General features: G+C 38.6%; 1 protein-coding gene across 1 annotated transcript in view; it reads right to left on the minus strand.

The window, feature by feature from the left end:
* The window catches only part of RAP2A (RAP2A, member of RAS oncogene family), a 34,716-nt gene extending 17,156 nt beyond the window's left edge, over positions 1-17,560 (minus strand). The window contains exon 1 of the mRNA XM_025874796.2: positions 17,094-17,560. Coding sequence (XP_025730581.1) covers positions 17,094-17,407 — 314 coding nt within the window. The 5' untranslated portion in view covers positions 17,408-17,560. The remainder of the gene's footprint in view (positions 1-17,093) is intronic.

Consider the following 17,560-nt stretch of genomic DNA (forward strand, 5'->3'; position numbering starts at 1 on the left):
CAAACAAATGCACAATGAAAGAGCTGTAAACTATCACTATTGGCAGAGGTTAGGGTGTCCAACAGCAGCCAATGGAGAAGGATGAGCTACAGATACTGATTGAAACCAACAGAAACAGAAGTAAAAGAAATTAGAAACAGTTGTAAGAAGTCTCTGTGGGAGCCAGCAAGGAAGAATGGCTGGTAAGCAAAGTCTTCAGTAGCCTTTAATAGTAATCAGGTTTGGGATGAGGGGCTGTAACAGGTCTAGTACAGTGAGTACACAGGATGGGGAGAGCAAGGATCATTGGATGTGAGAAAATCTGTCCCTTCATTTTCATTCCTGCTACAGAAACCCTTGAACTATGCAACAGTCTCCTAGCTGATCCCACCTCCAATTTCTCACCTCTGTATTCTATCCTTTATGCTACTTCCACAATACTTATCTTAAAACAGTGCACACAGTTTTCTCCCCATCCCCCTGAACCCGCTCCCTCAGGAAAAAAAAAAAAAATGTAGTGGCTCTGCAATGACTAGATAAAGCTTATCCCTAGGCTAAGAGTGAAGGTCAACCACAATTTGGCCGCTGGCTAAAATCCTGATGGTGTGCATTATTATAAGGGAGAGAGAACTGCATTTGGATTTAGGGGACCTAGAAAACGCCCAGCTCTGCTTCCCTGGATGTCAGGTGACCTTTCTGAGCCGCAGGTTCCTTGTTTGTGACACAGAAATATTAATGATACTTAGGCATTACTATGTTGAGGAACACGATGGTGGGGATTTTCCTAATAATAGCTGGCATCTGTAGACAGCTTAGGAGGTGCCAGACACGGCGCTAGGCAGTTTACATGAATTAGCCCTGAAAGTATTATGGATACTGTAAAATACTACAGAAATGCTAATTATTCTTTTCGAAGTTCGCTCAAACCATCTGTTAGTTAAGTCAGTTCTAGAATCTTAATTATGGTGATAGATCTGTAAAAAACGTACAAAAAATGTTACATAGAATCTTCTATCTCTGGCTCCCGTTGGTCTGGCAAGGATGAGTAAATCTAACCGTCTATGGAAGACCATTCGATTTTAGAAAAAACAGGATAAATATGATTCCTTCTACTATCGAAGGCTGACAATTTCCCATCTTCTCCAAACAGAAGTATCTTTTCTTATTCCAGTCATCTTCTCACTCCAAACACTGCTAAGTCATTAGATAGGAGCCATGGCTCAGCCCTAGTGAGATAATGAAAGAAAATAGAAAACAACACAAAACAAAACTCCAAAGAGAGGTAGGAGCTCTGGGGTAAAGTCTGGTGTCTGCTTTACACCAGGGGGGCTACCTCTGAAGTCAGATCTGGACCCTCAGGAAAACAAGGGCTAGGAATGTTTTGTATCTATGTACCTCTATCGCCAATGCTGGAATCAATTCTTTTATAGACGTACAGAACAGAGCAATACATAAAATGAAGATCTTCAAATACAACAGTTTTTGCGTGTAGACCACAGTGGAAATGTCACAGAAACAATATCCCTGGTCACCAGTCTGAGAAAAGCATTTTTGGATGAACACTATTTAGAATATTTTATTTTTTATTCTTTATTATACCTTGCATTAGATACTGAAATGCCTGATTTGTGGTAAGGGGGGAGGGGAGGGTGTCTCCAGATATTTGGGAGGAAAACGGCCAAAATGCAGAATGTAATGACCTGAAGGGACCTCTATTCATTAATTCATATGTGCCAGATGCCTGATAATCAAAATCAAAGCAGTCTACCACCAAATAAATACATGGAAGGAATTTTTTTTGTTAAATTAGATGGCAGCATATGTCAAATATACTTAAGATTTTCTGCTGAAACTAAACTTTAATATGTTATATTCTTTTCTTCTTTTCTTTTTAGAGAGGGAGGAGAAGAGGTTGGTGGGGGAGGGGCAGAGGGAGAGAGAGGAAGAGGGGGAGAGAGAGAGAGAGAGAGAGAGAGAGAGAGAGAGAATCCCAAGGAGGCTCCACTCCCAGCGCAGAGCCTGACGTGGGGCTGGATCTCACGAGATCAGGACCTGAGCCGAAATAAAGAGTCAGAAGCTTAACCGACTGTGCCACCCAGGCACCCCTAATACGTTACATTCTCAATAAAATCAAATGTGATCTTCAAAGTTAATTATGTGTGGGTGGGGAGAGTAAAATGACACAGGGCAGATAAATTGTGAGGGCAGATAAATGTGAGGGCAGGTGGTAGGTGCTTACATCAATTTGCCACCTCTTAAGAGTTAAGATACATCAACTCATTGATTCACTTATCATTTACCTTTAATATTTTTTAAAGATCTTCACAGAGAAATCCAAAAGATCAATAGTACTTTTATCAAAATAACTTCTAAAATAACATGTGTACCTATAAATGTTTTGTTGTTTCAGAAACTACTGCTGCATAAAAAACCACCCCCAAAACTTAATGGCTTAACATAATCATTTTACTGTTTTTCTTTTTTTTTTTAAAGATTTTATTTATTTATTAGAGAGAGAGAGAGAGCACAAGCAGGGAGAGCAGGAGAGGGAGAAGCGTGCTCCCCACTGAGCAGGGACCCCGACACAGGGCTCGATCCTAGGAGCCTGGGATCATGACCTGAGCCGAAGGCAGACGCTCAACCGACTGAGCCTCCCAGGCGCCCCCATTTTACTGTATTTCATGATGATATGGGCCAGGGATTTAGGCAGAGCTCAGCTGGGCGATTCTGCTGCTCCCCATGGCACTGACTGGGTGCAGTCAGTGGTCAATTAGGGCTGGGATGAACAGAAGGTTGAAGATGGCCTCACCACAGGCCTGGAATGCTGGTGGGCTGGCTCCTCTCCAACGTAGTCTCAGCCCTCTTCATGGGATCGCCAGCAAGTTGGCTGGACTTCTTTCATGGCAGCTCAGGGCTCCAAAAGACCACAGTGGAAGCTGCTTAGTCCTCTTAGTGACAAGGCCCAAAACTTGCTTAGCATCACTTCGGCCATCCTCTGTTGGTCAAAGTAGTCACCGGCCAGCCCAAACTCAAGGGGAGGGGAGACAGAGCCTCCTCTTGATGGGAGTTGTGTAAAGATTCTGCAGCCATCTTTAATCCAGCGTGTTTAGAAAAAAATGATGTTGTCTTTAAAAACAGAAAGTCCCAGTTTGTCAGGATTTGTTGACCCACATCAACAAATGCAATACAAAAGGATGTTGGTCAAAGAAACAGACTCTATAGAGACTAGGTATCACAAAAATATATGTAAAAATGGGATTTAAATGGTGATGGATTCTAAAAACAGGGCATTTGAGGTAAGTGTCTAGAATGACCATATAATCTATTGCCCAGAGATACTCTTGAGATGAAAATGGGCACTGTACAAAAATGTGCCACGGCAACAGACATCTGAACTGTCCCAGGTAAACAGAGACACGTGGTCACTGCTGGAAAAAAGGGACGCGATCAAAGCAGTGATACTTAATCAAAGGAACAGATACATAGGATTGTTTGGAGCCAATCGGTATGGCCAAAAAGACAAGCTTCCAGACTTGTTATTTTAATAGGATGAGTTGATGAGAGCCATGGACCAAATCTCCTTCCCCCAAACAACTGTTTCCTTCCATCAACATCCAAGTGTTTCTCTCAAAAACAGATGATCTGTTCAGAAAGGCCTCAGGAATAAACACTGTCTGTCATCAAGGGCAGCCTTTCAAATGTATGTACCTCTGGGAGGTATCCTCCCATAATCAGGGTGCTGACATGTTAGGCATGGATGGGAACAGGCCACACGGGCTGCTTCCCTCAGGGTAACTGCTGCTGGTGGGCACAGCGTTCACCCTGCTGAGCCCGCACGCTGCCGGAGGGTCCTTCCCACCCAGCACTCGGCAGGGCAGCTCCATCAATGAGATGAACCCTCTGTTTAGAGCCTTCCTCACTAAGGAACCAGCACGCTGAAATTGGTTAATGGCCATTTGAGAGCAAGAACATTTTTTTTTTTATGCAAACATTACTGCTCCTCAATGCAAGACCATTGGGAAAAAAAGTTCTGTCTCATTAGTAGTATTATATTAGTCAGTATGCACGAACTGAATTAACCATGGAGAAATTCTTTTCTCATCTCTTGCTCTTCAAAATAAACTAAAAAAAGTTATCTTAATTTCCAGTTAGCTTTCATGTATGTGTGCATAAATGTATTTAACTATTTGTCTCACCACGGGCATCCAGCACTTCACTGTACCAACATCACTGGTGGCCAAAGTTTGTTTGAAGTGTTGGTTCAAAAGCAGGTAAAGAATAGTCTTGAGTGTATGTTGATCATCTGGGTGGAGGGGGAATGATATTTTGGACAGTATAATTTTATATACACTACAGTTGGATATTTACTTTGCTAAATGCAAAAACAAAAAATGATATAAAGATAAAGCTTATTTTTCGTTTCTTAATCTATATTAGATTATCCTTGATAATCAACTTTTATCTTTAGCTAGGCTCCCAGCTAACTTCCCTGACGACTAGCTATTGTTTTTTCCTCAATTTTCCAGAAATCAGTTTACTTTTCTAATGCTTTCTAAAATAACAATTCTGCTCAAACCATTCTATAACCAAATACAAACAGAAACTAAGATTTCATTTCCAGGGAGGATCAAAATATACTAAACATAACAAAGTGAATGTATCATTGTTGGCACTACTCTTATAGACAAATTTTTCATTTCTACAAGTTTCAATGCATGAAAAAGTCCTTAGAAAAGGTGGCCTAGGGGCGCCTGGGTGGCTCAGTCATTAAGCGTCTGCCTTCAGCTCAGGTCATGATCCCGGGGTCCTGGGATTGAGCCCCACAATGGGCTCCCTGCTCCGTGGGAAGCCTGCTTCTCCCTCTCACACTCCCTCTGCTTGTGTTCCCTCTCTCGCTGTGTCTCTGTCAGATAAATAAATAAAATCTTTAAAAAAAAAAAAGGTGGCCTAGTAAAAGCAATGTTTTCTGGTGGAAAAATATTTTGAAACTTAGAAATCAAATTGTTTTAGAGAATGCATTTTGTCCCTCTCTCTATATACCATTAACTCAACACTGTCAAATATATATTCATTTACAGAACATTTTGGCGTACCAGAAGGACAGATACCACCTTGTACTGATTTTACATAACGCCCAGAGCAATGTTATGCAAATGAAGTGGGTTAAACTATAGTATTTAATGTTGACAGTGATGACTTTTATACAGAGATAAAGCTTCTGTAATCAATTTATTAAAAAGCTGTCAACATATTTCTCTCTCTACACTAGCCATCCTTCTTCTATCTACCTATCTAAACTGGCCATATAGAGTGTTAAAATTGTCTTCATCCCCTATATAGTTTCTGGTATTCATAAAAAGGTCTATTATCATTATCAACTTAAAGACGTGTTATTTAACAAATACTTATTATATGTCTCATCACTTTTTATAAAGTATTCCTTATGCTTAAAATATATGTACTAAAACTCATCACAATTCTTTGTGAGTCACAAAAACATACTGTTACCATTTATAGCCAACAGAGTCTCTACTGGAAGGCAAAGACAGAACACTCAGGGTCTATGCTAAATTTCTGTAACATACTGTACTAGCAACTCAGACACAGGCGAGAAGGCAGTGGGGGAAAAAATGGAAAAACACTACCAGATCGGCTATATAGTTTACCTAGATATGGTAAGGCAATCGCAATTGAGTCCAATTCTTAAGAAATCATGTGGCAGTACACTGTTTTACCAAGTCAGATAAATGCTGGAGTTGCATTCCTGTGTGTGAGATTTTTGGGGAAACTTTACTACGGATATTTCAGGGTTACTACGTAAAGAAACACTACATTCATTATCTCGTATTATACCCATATTACAGAAGTTGAGGAAGTTGAGGTGCAGATAACGTTAACTTGCCCCAAATCATGTGACTAATAAGTACTGCGACTCAGCTTTAACCGGATTAACACTGTCTTCATAAATAAGATCAGTATGTGTGGTAAAATAAAATAATAAGTTAGAGCAATTATCATATATGCAGTATTTGTTGTAATCACTGGAAACCTAACGATGGATGTATTTAGAACTTAGAATAAAACAACAGAATTCTCCATCCCAGAATAGAGAAAAACACTCTCTAAGATTTCATTGACAGAAAGCTGTAAAGACACCTAAAGCAGAAAATACTAATATGTACTGAATTATTAATATGATGTAGTATTTCCACATCTGAATTATTAATTTTTAAGGGTTGCTCCTAGAAAAGAATGAGAAATAACACTCCTAAATGCTTTAAGTAGAGGTTTATGATCTTTCTCTTGGGTAATTCTACTAAGTGATATTAAGATATATATAATTATGGTCATCTTCATCTATTTTTACTGTTAAAGGGAGAGCTGAATCAATGACATCCTGGACAGATGCACCAAAGCTCTAAGAAAGATCACTTTCCCAAACCTCCTCAGCAACCTGTTCTAGTGATGGATATTTCTTGTAACAAGCACACATCCCAGGCTGAACCCTACTACATCTCTTTCTGTTTAAAGTCTTCACAAGGCAGGACCTCTCCTGCCTTACCAGAATGAATAAAATTCCACGACAAATGAGAAATAGGCCCCCATATTTCTAATATGCACAACCAACAGAAATAAATGCTTCTTCAAAGACAGACTTTACGTGTCTTTTTGTTTAATGACTAAATGTTATCTTTCTTTGTAATGGAGAGCGCATTCACTAACTCATGTTAGGAAGCACTTCATTTTCGTAGCATTTATATAGGGTTGCTGGAAACTGGAAAAGCAGGAAAAGATAAATCCTGTTTCCAACAATTACAGAGATAGTTCTATTTATTTTTCTTAGAGTACAAATATTCTAGGATAGCAGTTGTCAAATTGTGTGTGATGAGATCAATTTAGTGGATCAAGAGGAACATTTAAAAACAATGAAATAAAATTAAAAGAATAAAATAGAAAATATAATACAAGGAACATAACAAGTTTAACTATTATTTCATGAAACTTGTATTTATGCTGTGTGTACAGTCACAATGTAAAATGTATTTCTTACTGAGGGCCATGATTAAGAAAATGTGAAAGCCACTGCTGAGAGAATACACAGAAGTAGACAGGGAGATGTGTTATTTTTTTCAATACTTTGTTTTTTGACAGAAATAACAATTTAAAAAAATTGTGAGATACGGATGAAAGAAACTGAAAAAGACACAAATAAATAGAATGATATTCTGTGCTCGTGACTGAAAGAATACTGTTAAAATATCCATACCACTCAAAGCAATCTACAGATTCAATGCAATCCCTACCAAAATCCCAAGGGCATTTTTCACAGAAATAGAACAAATCTCAAATTTGTGTGGAACCTCAAAAGACCCTGAATAGCCAAAGCAACTCTGAGAAAGAAGAACCAAGCTGGAGGCATCACACTTCTGATTTCAAACTATATTACAAAGCTACAGCAACCAAAACAGTATGGCACTGACATAAAACCAGACACACAGATCAATGGAACACACTAGAACACCCAGAAATAAACTTATGCATACATGGTCAACAAATTCACAACAACAAAGCCAAGACTATGCAATCGGGAAAGGAGAGTCTCTTCAGTAAATAGTACTGGAAAAACTGGACGGCTACATGCAGAAGAATGACCCTGGATCAATATCTCCACCATACACAAAAATCGACTCAAATGGATTAAAGACTTGAACATAAGATCTGAAACCACAAAACTCTGAAGAAAATATAGGGGGTAAACTCCCTGACACTGGTCTTGGCAATGATTTTCTGGATGTGATACCAAAACAAAGGTAACAAAAGAAAAATAAATAAGTGGGACTATATCAAACTAAAAAGCTTCTACAAAGCAAAGGAAACCATCAACAAAATGAAAAGACAATCTATGAAATGGGAGAAAATATTTTCAAACATAGATCTGATTAGTATCCTAAGTATATAAAGAACTCATACAACTCAACAGAAACAAAACAACAAAAACCCAATTAAAAAATGGGCAGAGGATCTGAAAAGCCATTTTTCTAAAGAGGACATATGGATGGCCAACAAATACATGAAATGGTAATTTAATCATCAAGGAAATGCGTATCAAAACCACAATGAGATATCACCTCACACCTATCAGAATGGTAATTATCAAAATGGCAAGAAACAACAAGTGTTGACAAGGATGTGGAGAAAAGGAATTCTTGGGCATTGTTGGTGCGAATGTAAACTGGTATAGCCGCCATGCAAAACAGTATGGAGGTTCCTCAAAAAGTTAAAAGTAGAACTACATATGACCTAGCAATTCTACCTCTGGGTATTTATTCAAACAAAATCATTATCTCGAAGAGATATCTGCACCCCTTGTTCACTGAAGCATTACTTACAGCAGCCAAGACATGGAAACCACCTAAGTGTCCACTGATGGAGGAATGGATAAAGAAAATGTGGTCTGTCTGTCTACACATATATCCACACAGACACACAAACAGAATATTATTCAGCCATAAAAAAGAAGGAAATCCTGCCATTTGAGACAAAATGGATAGACCCTGAGGACATTATGCTAAGTGAAATAAGTCAGAGAAAGACAAATACTGTATGAGCTCATGTACACGTGGAATCTTAAAACAAAAGAAAACAAAAACCTGAACTCACAAATACAGAGAACAGATAAGTGGCTGGCAGGATGTGTGGGTGTGTACGTGAACACGTGCACGTGTGCATGTGTGTTTGTGTGTGTGTGTCAGAGAGAGAGAGAGAGAGAGAGAGAGAGAGAGAGAAATGGGTGAAGGTAGTAAAAAAGTACAGATTTCCAGTTACAAGATAAGTAAGTCCTGGAGGTTTAATGCACAGCATGGTGACTACAGTCACAATACTGTACTGTATATCTGAAACCTGGTAAGAGAAAATTGTAAAAATTGTCATCACACACACACACACAAAATTGCAACGATGAATGGTGATGGATGTTAACTAAACATACTGTAGTGATCATTTTGCAATGTATATACATATCAAATTATCATGTTTTATGGGGAGTGACACTTCTAAATGTTTTAAATAAAAGTTTACAATGTTTCTCTTGCATAATTCTACTAAGTGAAAAAAACTACGTTGTATGTCAATTATATCTCAATAAAAATAAATTTTTTAAAAACACAAAAATTATAGATCATTATACTTGCCCTTAAAATATCAATTTTGGTATGTTTTTAAACCTTAAACATATTAAGAAAGATTATTAGAGAAAGTAAAAAACAGAACCAAGCGAAAACAATAATCTAGCCAATTCTGACAGTGAATGTATTTGAGCATTTTGAGTAAAAAGAATGTATACTTTACAAGTGTACTTAATTTACACACTGTCATCTATTTTAAGTAGCTTATTCAGATAAGAGTTTTCAGCAATGTGCAGTATCTTCAACATTAAGTAATAAAATGAATCAGATTCCAAGACTCCCAATGTTGCTTTGTTACTGGACTTACCAAAACATGATTTCAATACAATATGCTGCTGATATTTGATTCAGATACCCAATAATTTTATTTTGACTCACAGGCCTAAAAAATTTTTTTTTCACAGTTGTGACCTTTAATATAAACTGAAATGTATTAAAAATCAGGCTAATGTAGGTGTTTTATTAGGGTTTTCCTACAAGAATAAAAGGTGAAATAGTTGGAATATTGGTGCCAATAGTTCCAAAGAGATTTCAATCTTCTGGAAGTATAAAGTTAAATCTATTGAAAGAGTATTCGGTATATATCATGTTAAAATCTTCACAATTAGAGATATGCTATTTTTAGATATTTTGATAACCTTAAACTTTACCAACATATCTACATTTTACTTACACACTTTATGGAAATGTAGATGTCTAAAATCATAGCATTACCATTATTGGTATTATTCTACTGACGGGCACAGTTTGATCTGGTAAAGCATAACGGTATGTTTAAGAAACTTAACTTTTCTCTGCCAGGCTGGGAATAATTTTTAATATAATTAACCACAACTGTGAAAGTAAGAAATAAAAAGTATTTCTGCACACTCTTAAAATTTCATGATGCATTTCCTGTGGAAATAGTATGTCTACATTTATACTTTTGTAATTATACTATCTCCATCAGTTTTATCTCATATTGGAGTCTACTCATATCCAAACCCAGATATTTTTCCAAAAAAACTGCAGAGTACTTAACAATTCTTTTTATTCCATAAGCCAGAAAAATATAAGTACATAAGAAAATAGTGGGTAAGAACAGAGAGAGAGAGAGAAACAGGTAACAAGGAAAAGTGAAAACAGAAGCAAAAAACAAAACAAAACAAAACAAAAACCCTAAAGTAGAATCACACATCCTTCCCCAGGGGCTTAGGTTTGAAGACAATGGCTAAGGAAAAAACTGTGTAGCCAAAATTACCCTTGATAAAAAAAAAAAAAAAACAACAACCAAAAAAAAAACCTCATGAATTAAGTATGGTGTACATGCTTTTATGTAAAGTTCGTTGCTTAGAAATATACATAAATGTATAATCTATGCATTTTAGTGTGCCATATATAATTTACTGGAAGAGGACCCAGAGAAAACACTCAAATGTATTACCAACTGGAAAACTTTAACAAATAAAAGGATTCCAACTTTGTTGGGTCTTCCTGTTGGCTGAGTCATCTAGAGACATTTTATCAGTTCCTCCACCTTCTCCTTAATAAGTTTACCTATTCCTCACTTAACCTTTTCCTAAAGGAGCGCTAAAGAGTCAACATCAACCACTTGCCTGGCGACCTGAATATTTCTCATTGGGTGGTCAGTGAGGTCACCTTCAAATCATCCATTTGTTCCTGCCGGAGGAGTTATATCAATATGCAGGGACAGGCGTTATCTTTTGTCTGTGTGCAGTAGTAGAACGGTTGGCTACTTAAATTACTTTTGCCCCCTCTCCCTTTTAAAAAAAAATTACAGGAATGATCCCTCTGATTATAGATTTCATTGACACAATTACCACCAAATCTTAACTAGACAAGATTTGCGGGTCACAGGCTGCTCATTTGTTAAGGCTCATATTGAACCCTACCTCTTCCCTCATGGCGCCCACTAAAGAGAAGTACTGACAGCATGTTAGAGCCAAAGGGAGGTCATCTGCTCCATCTGCAAAGTGAACTTAAACAATTCCAATCTCGGGATAGCAAAGAGAAAAGCATAATACTGTAATGTTCTAATTTCATAATGCGGCAAATACAAGTTTCCCCTTCAGGAAGACAACACCTGGGGCTATAAAAAGTGACTCATGGCTTCTAGGCGCTCTGTACTTTGGAGGCCCAGCTTCCAATGACAATTTTGGTCAGTAGAGGTATCAAACTCGGGAAGAAGGTGTTTGTGGAGGAAGGAGTGGTGGGAGACTCTAGAAATTCCACTTACTTGGGACAAACATTTGATGTATTCCCTGGTTTCGGCTCCACAGCGCCAATCTGTCATGGGTCAAGATCTATGTGTTAGCAATTGGCCACCTGCCTCTATTTTAGAGAAGGTTTTTATGGCTACTTATTGTGAGGAGAAAAAGTGCAAACCATCAGTTTGGTCACTTAAAAGTGATCGCTTAAAATGACATAGAAATAGTAATGAAAGTAAAAAAAAATTGTAACGAATTTCGCTTTGGGTAGTGCAAATCAGCTGCCTCTTCCCATTCTCTTTTTCCCAATCTTAAAATGCCCCCCATGCCTTCTAGCCTATTTAGTAATGTGTGAAGTCTCCTCTATATATCTTAACAACTCTCAAGTGCTATGCTTGGCCATATTCATTTACAATTTCTATTTCTGGCCATATCCATTCATTTCTCTCTCTATTCTACCCAGGAGGTCTCATCTACTCTCCATATCTGAACTACAGGGAAGATCCTGAGTCCTTACATTCATATGTAAAGTGATCTTTCAGGCTTTATTCAAATATTCTAATTACTTATTAGGTGCATCTATATGGATGATTACCATCTCCAACGCAGAAATAATGTCCCCGCCCCCCGCTATTCCTCCGTAATCCTGTTCACTCATGTTCAAAGTGTCCAAGGTTACATTTGACCCTCCCCCCGCAACTAAATTTAAATTCTTTACAATATTATTCGCATCCCTTCTTTCCTTTCTGTTCCTACAGACACCATGCTAATTCAGAATCTTTCTACTTCACACAGAAACTAGGATAGATGATCACAATATTGCAGGATTATTCCCCCTAACTCTGGTCTATTGTCACCAAACCTTCTATCACATCATCTCCATGTTATCATTTCTATACCAATTTTGATCATGGTCCTTTACTACAAGATCAAGTCCAAACTGTTTAACCTTCTGTAACTTAGCTTTACATTTTTTAGCCTTACCTCCCTCCTTTCACACTTCTATATGAATTCCTAGTTTAGCCAATCTGGTCTATTTAACAGCCAACAAACACACTGTAGGAATTTCCCATGCCACTTCCATCTGGAAGGCTTTGGAGCTCCTGATGCTTCAAGATTCTTATTAAACTTCACCCCTTCCCTTGTCACCTCAAGTAGGTACAAAAACTGTGACAGAATGTTAGAGCTGAAGGGAGACCATCTACTCCCCGTGCAAAACGGACTTTGAAGAATCACCTCCCCCATCTATAAAATTAAAATGTTCAGGGATACCAAGGACAATAAAAATCGTTTTCTTTCCAAACACTGGTTTTCTTTCAACACTTTTTTCCTTGAGCGTTTCCTCTCTGCCGGGAGCTGTGCTAGCCACACAGGACTAAAGTTTAATGAGAAAGACCGACTGCACATCTATCATCACACAAATAGTTCAACTTTGGTGAGTGCTACAAGAGGGAAGTTCAGGGTACCAGAGATGTCTGAGGTAGGCGTGGTTCAGGGAAGGAGTGAGGCATGACATTTCCCCTAGTGTGGGAACACAGGAAGGAGTTAACTCAGCTTGGGAAGAGGAAGAAGGCTTCCCTGAGGAGGAAATCTTTTAAATAGGGGTGAAAATGAGTAGGAATTAACTGCAAAAGGTAAATGCTTTTGGAGTTAATGCAAGGAAAGCCCAGACAGGTACTTTCAAGGAACTAAAAGCAGGTGTGGATGCTGGAACCTAAGGGAGAGCAAGATTGAAAAGGTGAGGCCGGAAAGGCAGACAGGGGCAGGAGCGTGCCGTGCCTCGGAAGGTCATGTAGAAGATTTCTGGGCTTTATTCTGAGAACAACGGGGCTTGAACGGCATGTTCCAAGATACTTTAAGGCAGGACCATGGCCTACCCTGGGAGGAATGGGAGAAGCAATTATGGAATCAGAAAAAAATTCTAGTTTTATTTCAACTGAAACATATTCTGTATCCCTATCACACTTTCTTGAGTGTGTGTTCTCATCTGAAGTCAAGCTGAAAAAGGAAAGTATGTGAATTAACAAATACAGCCTTTTTAGTTGGGCCACTTGGCTTGGACAGGAGGTAGTGTAAGTATATGAATGCCTCTGCACCTGTAAACACTTGAGGGAGTATGGGCTTGTTCTACATTTTCTAAGAGCACAACATTCCATACAAGAACAATCCAATAAAAAGCTCCATTTCACTGTCACTGGCCATGAATTGGTGCTATTCTTGAAGTTAAATCCTCAGTCTCCTCCCCTTTCCCATAAGGGAAAATATTTTGAGAATATATGAGCAAAATTTTTCCAAGGGTTGTTTTAATCCCAGTTGCTTTTTATTCTCATCTTGTCTACATCAGGTAATGAATTTCAAAAGGCAGTCACAAATTTATTTCCCCTAAAATTACATTTATAGCAAGGATAAAATTTAAAGAAGGTAGGGTGACAAGGTTATTAATAAAAGAACAGCTGGAATTTTGGAGCAATTTCTGTGTTCAAGGTATTGTGTTGGACTCCTTAAAACAAATTATCTCATTTAATCCTAATAAAGACTTTGAAGGGTGCATCTCATTCACAGATAAGGAAACTGAGGCTTACTACTTCCCTGCAATATGTACATCTTAAACCCGTACTGCCCAATACGGTAGCCTGCAGCCACATGTGCTTTCTGAGCACCTGAAATATGTCTGAATTAAAATGTGCTGTGAGTGTAAATTACACACCAGATTTTGGAAAATTTAGAATAAAAAGGAAAGTAAGATATCTCAGTTTTTGAATATTGGTTACATGTTAATATGGCAAATAGTACATCAAAAAAATGCCTTATTATCTGTTATAATTAAAAAAAATAAGCTACTAGAAATTTTTAAATTACATATGTGGCTCACATTATACTTGTATGGAACAATGCCACCCTAGACCAAAAGCTGGGTATTGAATTTGCCAGTAAATAACAAGTTCAAAGCCAGCCTGGTATAGAAGAAGAGTACATGGATTGTAACAGATCTTGGTTTATATCCTTCCATCAGTGACTGGTCTTGGGTAAAATACCAAACCTCTCTGCACTTTGCTTTTGTCACTGGCATTATGGTGATATTAAATATCCCCAAACAACTGTTGTAATATGTAAAGCAGCTAGTGGGCAGAGAGGAGGGAATAATTACTGAATACTTCCTATAGCAACTGCTTAATTTAAAAACTGATTCCCAAAAAGAACAGAAAATTTACTTATTTGAAAATCATGTTTTATTCTCCTTAAGTGGGAGGAGTTAACTCACTAGCACATTTAATGCTTACTTTAGCATCATATATGCATTATCTATTATCTTCAAATATACATAATATACACAGATCCTTTCTTTCTATGTAAGTTATTTATAATATGTTATAGGCTGGGAGGCTAGATGATAAAATTAGGGTGAGGTACATAATGTCAGAACACAGAAGGGCCCAAGGGGTCCTTATGGATACAATGGATGAATTCCAGTGAAAAGAGTTTATGAACTTGATGTCAGCAGACCCATGGTTTTTTTACATCAAGAACTGAGACTAGTGAGTAAAATGACACCTGGGCAAATAGAATTTTACTTTTTTTTTTTTCTCCCTTGGTTGTGGTGCAAATTGTTTCAGCATACCAAGTTTAGATTAGCCCACTATTAGTAATCTCCACGAAATCATAAGAAACTACAAAATCATGTGGACTAAACTATCTGAGGATATTTTGCCATATTCTGTCCCCTAGGCTTTTGTCAAGAAGTTTGCCCTTTTATCAATGTTTGAATTATATGTATACATTTAAATGTAAAGTTTGGAGCAGCGGGGCATTCACTTTATTATTTGATGTATGTATATGGCTTAAGATCAACACGTGACAATGTATTAGACTGCCCTGTTCTGTATTTTTTTTTTTAGTAGTATGGGGGGGCGTACTAATTAAGGATTTCAGTCACTTCAGTGTAGCCCCTTAAGTATACATTTATTAAATTTAGCACCAAAACTGCTCATTTGTTATCTACAGCAATTAACTTTAAGAAAACGAGATGGGAGAAGTAAAAAGCTATCAGATTTACAGATCTGAGTGAGAATGGAAACAGAGACCATGAAAATATTCACTTTATTCTAGTTTGAGTTTTAACAAGAAATAATATACAAAATTTTATTTTCGCTATTAAAGTGCATATGCAATGAGTTAAACGGGGATGGGGACAAGGCATCCCCTTTGATCATATGTTGCATTAAAAATCCACCTCTTGTAATGAATTTTTGAGTACCCACTGAGGACACATGACTTGGTCTTTGCTCTTTCAAAATAAGTGACTCTGACCTACAACGTGATTGTGTCTACAGTTCACTTACAACTATGTTTCAGTAAATGTCTTCAAACTCTAAAGCTAATTAGGTAGGAAAAAAAAATTACACATCAAAATTATTAACAATTATTAGCTAATAGTAAGAATCACAGAGGGGCGCCTGGGTGGCTTAGTTGGTTAAGCGACTGCCTTCGGCTCAGGTCATGATCCAGGAGTCCCTGGATCAAGTCCCGCATCGGGCTCCCTGCTCGGCAGAGAGTCTGCTTCTCCCTCTGACCCTCCCCCCTCTCATGTGCTCTCTCTCTCTCTCTCTCTCTCATTCTGTCTCAAATAAATAAATAAATAAATAATCTTTAAAAAAAAAGAATCACAGAAAACAATGTGTAACTAATAATTAGAAAAATTTGCTAAAACTTTGAACTGAGATATTATTACATTTCTGCTGCTTGAAATTATAGGAAAATATACACTCATATTTAAGAGAAAATGAGTATCTTAAGCCATTTAAGCTACGAGCCATATTTTCAAAATGCACACTGTAAAAAAAAAGTTTATATCAGGAAAGAGCTTGTTTGCATTAACTTTAAATTAGCTAATACTTGAGTTACACCTTTGAAGAAACTTCAGTTTTGTTTCCAGGAATGCTTTTTTCCCTTACTTTCTTTCTTTCTTTCTTTCTTTTTTTTTTTTTTAGGGGATAAGGCAGTTGGATTAAAAAAAAAAGTTAAGTCGCATTCTTTAATGTAAATGGCATATCTGTGCTCCTCTATGCTAATAACTTTCTCAATCTCACTGAACTGTTAGGATGTCTTCAAATAATTTAATGTCTTTAAAGTTTCGTCTTAATTGCACAGTTCATTTTTGTAAAACGCCTTGGCACCAATCTTTTAAGAGAGGAGAAAGGTCTCTTTCCTCTGGACCTGACATTTTTACCATATATGTGTGAGCAATTTCGCTGTCAAATATTGCCAAGGTAGATTTTTTGTTGTTGTTGTTCAATCTGAAAATGTCTCCACTATGCCTGCAGAGCTCCCCTCTTCCCAACACAAACCTACCCAACTCTTTCCCCCACTGCAAGTTTTAAACTTTGTTTCCTTTGGGGTTCTGCACAAGTGCTACTAATAATATCCAAGAGACAAAGAGCTGTGCTGTAGGTTCACGGGATGCCAAATTTGAGTTGTGAAACAAAGCACTCAAATTTGAGATTCAAGATGATGGTGGTGGTGATGCTGGCAAAAAAAAAAAAAAAAAAAATATATATATATATATATACATATATATATAATAGAGCATGAGACCCCCAGAGCCATCTCCCCAGACAGCTCCCCCTGTCCACGGCCACCCAGAGCACGGGGGAGTTCTGGCCCCGGGACGTCGGCTGCCAGCAGCACCGCGAAGCCCCCTGCCCGCTCCCCCCGGCCCTCTCACCGCTTCACTCGGATGATCTGGTCCCGCATGGGCTTGATGTCCTGGAAGCTCTGCTGGTTGACGAGGCTGTAGACGAGGATGAAGCCCTGGCCGTTCTTGATGTACAGGTCCCGCATGGACGCGAACTGCTCGGTGCCCGCCGTGTCCAGGATCTCCAGCACCGACGGCGACGAGTCCACCTCGATCTCTTTGCGGTAGAAGTCCTCGATGGTGGGGTCGTATTTCTCGATAAAGGTGCCGGTCACGAACTGCACGGTCAGGGCGGATTTGCCGACCCCGCCCGAGCCCAGCACCACCACTTTGTACTCGCGCATCGTCCCTCCGCGGCCGCCGCCGCCGCCGCCGCCCGCGACATAGACCTACGCCCGCCGCGCTGTGCCCCCGGACCCTGCGCCGGCGGCCGGCCCCGCCGCCACCCGCGGCCGCCCCCACCTCACGGCCGCCGCGACCCCCCGGGCGCCGGCGGA

This window comes from Callorhinus ursinus, unplaced genomic scaffold (genome assembly GCF_003265705.2).
Source record: "Callorhinus ursinus isolate GAN/ISIS: 27379988/994484 unplaced genomic scaffold, GSC_fseal_2.0 scaffold7, whole genome shotgun sequence".
Taxonomy (NCBI): Eukaryota; Metazoa; Chordata; class Mammalia; order Carnivora; family Otariidae; genus Callorhinus; species Callorhinus ursinus.